Source organism: Onthophagus taurus, unplaced genomic scaffold, assembly GCF_036711975.1.
Source record: "Onthophagus taurus isolate NC unplaced genomic scaffold, IU_Otau_3.0 ScKx7SY_15, whole genome shotgun sequence".
In the NCBI taxonomy this organism is placed as follows: domain Eukaryota; kingdom Metazoa; phylum Arthropoda; class Insecta; order Coleoptera; family Scarabaeidae; genus Onthophagus; species Onthophagus taurus.
The window spans coordinates 5,262,477-5,271,068 of NW_027248940.1; the positions used below are offsets into that span (position 1 = coordinate 5,262,477).

At 35.1% G+C, this 8,592-nt stretch overlaps 2 protein-coding genes across 2 annotated transcripts; both read left to right on the forward strand.

The window, feature by feature from the left end:
* Positions 1 to 982: 982 nt before the first annotated feature.
* LOC111419844 (cytochrome b5-related protein-like) lies at positions 983 to 2,535 on the forward strand. Its single transcript, XM_023052722.2, has 3 exons — positions 983 to 1,300; positions 1,366 to 1,757; positions 1,808 to 2,535. Exons 1-3 carry the CDS (start codon positions 1,082 to 1,084, stop codon positions 2,517 to 2,519), a joined length of 1,323 nt encoding a protein of 440 aa, XP_022908490.1. The 5' UTR covers positions 983 to 1,081; the 3' UTR covers positions 2,520 to 2,535.
* A 4,757-nt stretch (positions 2,536 to 7,292) lies between these two features.
* Positions 7,293 to 8,162, forward strand: LOC111418598 (zinc finger MYM-type protein 1-like). Its single transcript, XM_071200968.1, has one exon. The coding sequence runs from the start codon at positions 7,293 to 7,295 to the stop codon at positions 8,160 to 8,162; it is 870 nt and encodes a 289-aa protein (XP_071057069.1).
* The last annotated feature ends 430 nt before the right edge of the window (positions 8,163 to 8,592 follow it).

An 8,592-nucleotide genomic window follows, 5' to 3' on the forward strand; every position in this document is an offset into this window, starting at 1 on the left:
ATCCGTTGCACGGCGTAAAAATTGATTCGTCGTCAACGCGACATTCGTCGTCAACGCGATAACAAACAAAACAAAAATATAAATATAATTATTCACAACTCGAACGCACGTCTTTCAATGTTTGGCTGTTGCAAACAAATAAAAATAAGGTATTTTTCACGAAAGAAGTTTTTCAACCAGTGCAACCCAGAGAAACCCAGATATTATTTAAACACCCTGTTTGTTATGATTTTTTGAAAATGATTGTTTCTCTAAAAAAATTAAAAAATTCATTATTACGTTTATAAATTAATATCTCAAAAACTAAAAGAAACATTCTAGTTGATGATATAATATAAAAATTATTAGGTAATATTATTAAAATTTCCAGGAAAAAAATATTAAAGGGGAAGCTGTCAAATTTATGAATCAAAGACAACAACATTGTCAAAAAATCCTATCGACCGTATTTTTAAGAATTATGATATAATATGTATGTCTAATTGATGCCTAAACATTCTAGTTTATGATATGATATAAGAATTATAGGATAATATTATTAAAATTTCCTGTAACAAAATTTTAAAAATTAAACTGCCAAATTATGAAAATTATACGAAATTTGACAAATTCTTTTATAATTCTTTACTTCAAATTTCAATAATATTATCTAATACTTTTTATATCACATCATAAACTAGAATCTTTAAGCTTCAATTTAACATATATATCATATCATGCTTCTTAAAAATACAATTGATACGTTTTTTTGAAAATTTCGTATTATCCTTTAGTAATAAATGTATCAATTGCTTCTTTAATAATTTTTTCCTCGAAATCTTAGTAATATTATCTCATAGTTTTTACATCACATCATAAACTAGAATCTTTAAGCTTCAATTTAACATACAAATCATATCAGTGTCTCGTTATACAATATCTACATATTTATTTTATTTATCCACATTTTCTGTCAACAAATCTCACACTTAACATTTTAATCTTTAACCTCTCTTTATCATTTTTTTAAACCAACTTGTTGATGCGCTATATTAATCCCAACTTTTAATATCACTCCTCATTTTACATTCAATAAATCATCATGCCCCCGAACAACACCCAAGAATTAGGCACAATCGGTTTCAAATCACGAATTCCCGGATTCGGCGTCAAAGAAAAAAGTTCTCGAGTTTGGCTAAACGGAAGAAAACAAATCGACGGGGCCGAAAACGTTTTTTGGAGAGTCCACGATGGACTTTATGATTTAACCGGGTTTATTAAAAACCATCCCGGAGGATCACAATGGTTAGAATTAACACAAGTAAGTTGGTGCTTTAATAATTAATTAATTTAAAGGATTAAAGATTAAAAAATTTTTGTTTTTAGGGAACTGATATAACCGAAGCTTTTGAGGCACATCATTTGAGTGAAAAGCCAGAAAAATTACTTGAAAAGTTTTATATCAAGGATGCTATAACTGAGAGGGTGTCACCTTACACTTTTAAAAGAGATGGGTTTTATAGGACACTAAAAAAACGAGTTGGAATTATTTTAAAAGATACTCCAAAAATCCCGATAACGATTTCAAAATTTTATGCAGATTCTTTATTAATTTTAACATTTTTAACATCGTTATTAGCATGCAACTTTGGAAATTATTTCCTTGTTGGATTATCCGGATTTTTTCTCGCAACCGTTATCATCTCAGCTCACAATTATTTCCATCAAGCCGATAATTTTAGGATGTTTTATTTCCAATTAGGATTTCAAAGTGTTAAGTACGTCGATTAAAAAAAAATTAACACATTTATCACAATTTTTTTTATAGAGAATGGAGAGTTAGCCACGCTTTAAGCCACCATTTATTTCCAAACACCATAATCGACATGGAGATGTACATTTTTGAGCCATTAGCAACGTATTTTCCAAAAAATAAATCTTTTTTGAAGCGTTATTTACCCTGGTTGGTTTCACCATTGATTTGGTGTTTAGTTTTTCATGGAAGTTTCTTTTTAAGGCTCCGCGAATTCTTTAAATACAACAAAAAAGAATTTAATATTTCCTATTTAATTCCATTTTCTTTACCGATTTTTCTTGTAACTTTCTCAAATCAACCAGTAATAACTTGTTTTTATTTTTGGACTTGTATCATTTTATCCGGTTCGTTTATTTTCGCTATCATTGGAATTAATGCAGCACATCATGCTCCTGATATCTTCCATGATGGTGATGCTGCGAGGAATGAAAAAGATTTTGGGATAGCTCAATTAGATGCAGTTATGGATCGCGAGGAGATTTTGGGGTCGCATTTATGGACTTTGACCACTTTTGGGCAACACGCTCTTCACCATCTTTTCCCAACGATCGATCATGGATTGTTGAAGTTTATTTACCCAGTGTTTGAGGAGACCATGAATGAATTTGGTGTTGGTTTGAGGTTATCAAATAGTTTTAAGTTGATGAAGGGGCAATTTAGACAAATTGCTAAAGTTGAACCGAATTTAATTCCTCCTGGATTTGATTTAATAAAAAATAAATAAAAATTTTGTGAAATTATATCTTATTTTTGTGTGATCTACCACTCTACAGAAGTATTTACTTGCCAATTGGATTGGCATGATAAATTTAGATTGAAAATCTTGCCGAATTGTGCTACAATATTTATACACCAGCAAAAGAAATAAATGCAAAAAAATTTGCACGACTATATTCTGTTAACCAAACAGATGCAGTGAACCTGAGCGAAGCCACGCTTATTTCCCTCACTATTGCACAATAATTAGTTTCACATACAAGAAAAAATACATACATACAAAGAAAGAAAGTTCCCTTAACGATTCTTTGTCTGAGGGAGCTGTCTATCCATCCACAAAGGGTAGGAGGACCATTTTGGTCAGTCAAAGCCTCGTCAATAACCAAGAAGGTCGTCTTATCAAAGGCAGACAGTTTCAACGACAGGTGAAAGGTGAAAAACTGTTTATTGCCCACCTCATTTTGTCCTGCGTGCAGATCTTCTGTAGTCGGTGTGTGGTTGGTGTCTCCATGAGCTACTATAGAGTCTACCGAACCTGGTACACATTTATTAGTTAATATTGTGATCACCTCGTTATATAAAGTAAAAATTTTGTAAATTGGGATGATCTGACTAAATTCGAATCAGTTTTGGAGGAAATTTCCTCTTCCGAGGAAGAATCGTTCCCCACATCAATTGTTAGCCGCTCCATTCTGACCTCGGTCCATCGCTCCATCGTCGACCTGCCACAATTTTTCTTCCTCCCCTTTGGCATGACGAATAGCATTCCTCCAATTACCTACAGAAACATTGCTTACAGCTTGTTGAAATAATGGGTGCAGATCTTTCATTTTAAATGATATATTATATCTTGCAACTCCTCCTTTTATTAATTCAACGGGGTTTAATTCACAATCATATGGGGACAATCGCCCCCATTTCATAATGTTCATCCCATTATCATAATTCTAGAATACTCTAGGACTCCAGGAATACTCCAGGACTAGTGGGTATCTTCTCTGTATTTCGGCTATGATATGAAACCATCTTTCGAACACTTCAGCATTCATCTTATCATGATAATTTCCAGTCTTTTTTGACTCAAAACAGAGCAAACCATAATGAGATTCAGATTCTAGTTTATGATATAATATAAAAATTATAAAATAATACAATAAAAATTTTGAAAAAAAATTGTTAAAGAGGAAGCTGTCTAATTAATGAATCAAAAATTATATGAAATTGTCAAAAAATCATATCATCTGTACTTCTAAAAATTATGATATAATACATATGTTAAATTGTAGCTTAAACATTTTAGTTTATGATATGATACAAAAATTATCATTTTTAATATTAAAAATAATATTAACCCTAGGATGTTTAACTACCTAATAGGTGGTAAGTGACCCTACTGGGCCTCGCGAGGCCCATAAGCCATGGTCAGTTGTCCTTACGATTTTCGTCCAGCTAAGTGTCCCATCGAAAGCTGCTATTGGGTAGATCTATTGTATGACGCTATAGCTGTATGTGGGTGTCATTATTAGGGGGTCTCTTAACAGGGTGGTGCAGTTGGGATGCTTTAGTAAAATTACTATTTTTGTATGGTTAACTTTAAACTTTAATAGATTTATTTATTAGTTAACTAGTTAATAGTTAACTACAAATAAACAGAAATGAATTGTTATCGTATAGTTTTCTAAATTTATGATTCTTTAGCAGCACAGTCATGGCACAGACAAATTTTCCTCATAGAGCCGTGTTCAAGGCACATGAATTTTTTACATTTTTCACACGACAAGAACGTTTTGCGCCGCTTTTTCTTGTGCTGAGGATTGCACCACAGTCCTTTCGTTCTTTTTTTGCTGGTGGTGCGGATGTGCTTGGTGCTGGGTATTGTTCAAGGTAATGCGACGGTGTCTGTAATAATAAAGGTAGAATTAGGAATATATAATACTTTATTTTTTATAATTACTTACAAAAACATGAAATTTTGCCATAGGTGCACTGATATTAGGCCAGCGGCTAACGTGACTATTCATTGCTCTATTCTCCATGTGAGGAGTAACCAACTGAGATGTCAAAACCGTTAGGAATTCACGACGTTTATCCGTTTTGCGTGATGGTTGGAAAGAATTGTGAATAATAAATGATGCCAGTCCAGCGACATCTAACATATTATAAAACAAGGCTAATGGCCAACGGTTTGTGCCACGCTTGCAAGAGTAGCCACTGAGCATCTGGTCCATAGTATCGACACATGCTTTATTTTCGTTGTAATCTAGAATTTGATAAGGCTTAGATTTGTTGGCATTGTCGACGTTGGATGCATAATGCTCGGTTGAGAGTAAAATGACTCCTCCGGGACAAACCGTTTGTTGGATCGGACAGTGCCCACAATTGCGAGTTTCAATGTACGCAGTTCTTCAGCCAAGTCCAAAGAAGTGAAGAAATTGTCGCAATAAATTGTACGACCGGTTCCATGGAATTTTCGTACCAAAGATAACACCACTCGCTTGCCCTGCTGCACATCTCGTAAGGCGCCTGCCAATTTACCGGTGTATATCTCACCCTTTAGTGGATAACTGTTCTTCGCATCACAAATCCACCATACCTTGATTCCATATTTAGCCGGCTTCGAAGGGATGTAATGTGTGAAGCGCGTGCGACCTCGATATGGAAACAATTGCTCATCAACAGTGAGATTCGCTGATGGCACGTACGCGCGTTCCAAATTGGTGTTTAGCATTATCCAAAGGTCGTCGATGGCTGCACTTTTACTCAATGCCTCACGATCCGGTCGCGTGTTTCCGTTGTCAAACCGAATGTAGCGGCTGAGGGACATCGTAGCTTTGTAGATGTCACGGTGATACGGCTTCCAAAGTTCTTTAGCTGGCTGTGTATTCGAATTGAACATACCAGCAAATAATAATAATCCGAAGAACGCGTACATCTCATTCTCGTTTGTTTCTGTCCAAACTCTTGCAGTCGAATCAGGATGGGCTATATTCCAATCGCGTATGATGCCAGATGCTTTGCGATTTGTTTCGCAAACAATTAGATTAACCATCTCCGGAGTAACAAATTGCTTGAATATGCTGATTGGACTGGCAAAAACTTGCTGCATAACTGGGGTAGGACCACATCTGGCAACAACTGGAACATTGTGTGCATGCGGACGGTATCTTGCCGGTGGATTTTTCATCCAAACAACCCCAACTTTGGATGTGTAAAATTCGCCAACGGGCAATTGTGAATTATTCACAGTAACCGCCTGTCCTTCGACAACTTCTTCCTCTTCTTCATCACTATCGTCACTGTCCACCGCAATATTCTTCTCAATGTGCAACTTTTCTTCAGCATCGGACGCCGCTTCATCAGGGGGAATATAGTCTTCATCAGCATCATCACCTCCGAACGGATCATCTTCTTCATCCTCGATATTCTCACTCGCAAAAAACGCGGCCAGTCTGTCCTCAGTGAGCTGCTACCGGTCTCTCGAAAGTCTAGAAAATCTTTCACGCCTATTTAGAACCATATCAAAGTCTTCCCACACTTCGTCGCTTATTCCCGACATTTCAAATGGTACAAAGCAAGAAAACCGAAGAGCACAAAAAACACAGTAAAAATGCAACACAAAGTATGTTTACCCGATCAATGCCAAAAGAAAACTACACACAAGAGTTTTACACATACACATATGGCGGCATACAGTCGCCAAACGTGATCAATCGTGTTTGAACACGTTTTGTTGGCAACTTATATACGTTTCCCATAGATTGAACGGACGAGCCTTGTGAGGCCCAGTGGGTACACTTACCACCTTGATACCAGGGGCGGCGCGATGCGGTAAGCAAGCTAAGCACCGCATGGGGGCGCATTATAACGGGGGCGCATTATAACGGGGGCGCCAACGCCGCCAACGTAGACCTCAATAATAAAAATTATTTAAAAAAATTATTAAAAAAGAAGTAATAATAAAATATTGGCATTTTTCATATGCATGTATGTACGGTATATTAAGATAATTATTATTTTGTATACATTATTTCTAAAAAAAAGTCTATACGACGACTAGGCGCTCTTTTGGAGCCCTGCGTCTGGCGTCGCGTCGCCGTATAGTCGCGTCGTTGCGTCGCGTTTAGGGATTTCTAAAGAACAACTCGACTTGTTATTTAGATTTGCACATTAGTTTGTGTACTCTGGGTGTAAAGTGTATCTCCTCTCGAAATCCATTGTTTATTTGTGAATTGTTCATCCGTAAATAGGTAAGTTTATGTTAGGTGTTATATTTACATTAAATTTATGAAATTAAAAAATAACCTGTAGTTGTCACCTAAAAATGTCGAAAAAACTTTCCGGATATCAAAATCGAAAACGCAAAGCGACCAGAGAATTGGAGTTGGAAAAACAAAGAGACGATATAAAGAAATATTTGATGACAAAAAATGAAGTTTTACCAGTTCCTTCGAATGAAAATCTACGTGAAGATCAACTACCGGCATCTCAAAGCCATTTTGCAGACAAAAGCGCACAACATACTAAATCTCCTGAACCTGAAATCGAACCGCAGGGAGCATCTTCTGAAGAAACCTTATCCACATCAACAAAATTTCTGATTACTGATGATACACCAACATTAAATGTTTTGAACAATCACCAAGATCCAGCTACATGGCCTCCAATAAATTAAAAAGTAAGAAAACTTTTAATTCAATTCGGACCGACAAAGAAACAAAACGTATTGTACCCATCTGACGATAACGGAAGAAAATTCAGCGATACATATTATGATCGTAAAATGCCAAATTCGAAATCTGTTCCTAGAGACTGGTTAATGTACTCGGAAAAAAGCAATAGCGTATTTTGTTTTTGCTGTAAATTGTTTACCTGTCACTCATTGGAGAATATTAATACAAGCCGCCTAATTACAACTGGATGTTCTAAATGGCAAAATTTGTCACAAACTTTACATAGTCATGAAACATCTTTAGCTCATTTAAACAACTTTAAACAATGGGTTCATTTAGAACGTGCGTTGAAATCAAAACGAACAATTGATCAACAACAAGAAAAATTATTTGAGTTGGAAAAACAGCACTGGCGTGCGATTTTAGAAAGATTTATTGAAATTATAAAATATTTATGTAAACAATGTCTTCCCTTGAGAGGAAAATCAGATCAATTATTTGTTAGAAATAATGGGCATTTTTTACAACTTGTACAATTACTGGCAAAATTTGATGTGACTATGTCTAGTCATCTTCAAAAAACGTTACAAAAGAAATCTGTGCATTATATGAGTATAGACGTACAGAATGAATTAATTGCTTTATTAGCTAAAAAAATTAAAGAAAAGATTTTATTGTTAATTCAAAAGGCAAAATATTTTTCAATTATATTGGATTGTACTCCGGATATCAGTAATACTGAGCAAATGACCATTATTATAAGATTTGTGTCAACTGATAACCAAGTTCAGATTCAAGAACATTTTCTTGGTTTCATTGACATCAAAGATTCAACTGGTGAAGGTTTAACCAATTATATAATAGAAAAAATTAAAGAATTTAATTTAGACATCAGCAACTTGCGTGGCCAAGGTTATGACAATGGTGCGAACATGAAAGGGAAAAACAATGGATTACAGAGACACATTCTTAAATATTAATTCCAGAGCTTGCTTTACCCCTTGTTCTGCTCACTCCCTAAATTTAGTAGTCAAGGATGCCGCTAACTGCAACCACCAAACTATTACGTTTTTCGGAATTGTTCAAGAAATATATAATTTTTTTTCGGCATCAACTAAATGATGGGATATTTTGAAAAAATGTGTACCAAATTTAACATTAAAACCATTGTCCGATACTCGTTGGGAGTCTCGTGTTGAAGCTTTAAAACCATTGCGATTCCAAATTGGTGAAATTTACGACGCTTTGTTTCAAATTAAGGAGAATGAAAAAATGGATAACCAAATCAAATGTCAGGCTAGAATTTTGTGTTCCAAAATTGCCAATTTTCACTTTGTATGCTCATTAGTACTGTGGTATGATATACTTAATAGAGTAAATGTAGTTAGCAAACTCCTGCAGAAGATCGAA

Bases quoted from the DNA above. Each gene is read 5' to 3' on its own strand.
- LOC111419844 (XM_023052722.2), top strand. From the start codon at position 1,082: ATGCCCCCGAACAACACCCAAGAATTAGGCACAATCGGTTTCAAATCA. The intron at 1,301-1,365 runs GTAAGTTGGTGC...TTTTGTTTTTAG, and splicing joins AATGGTTAGAATTAACACAA to GGAACTGATATAACCGAAGC. The intron at 1,758-1,807 runs GTACGTCGATTA...TTTTTTTTATAG, and splicing joins TTAGGATTTCAAAGTGTTAA to AGAATGGAGAGTTAGCCACG.
- LOC111418598 (XM_071200968.1), top strand. From the start codon at position 7,293: ATGCCAAATTCGAAATCTGTTCCTAGAGACTGGTTAATGTACTCGGAA.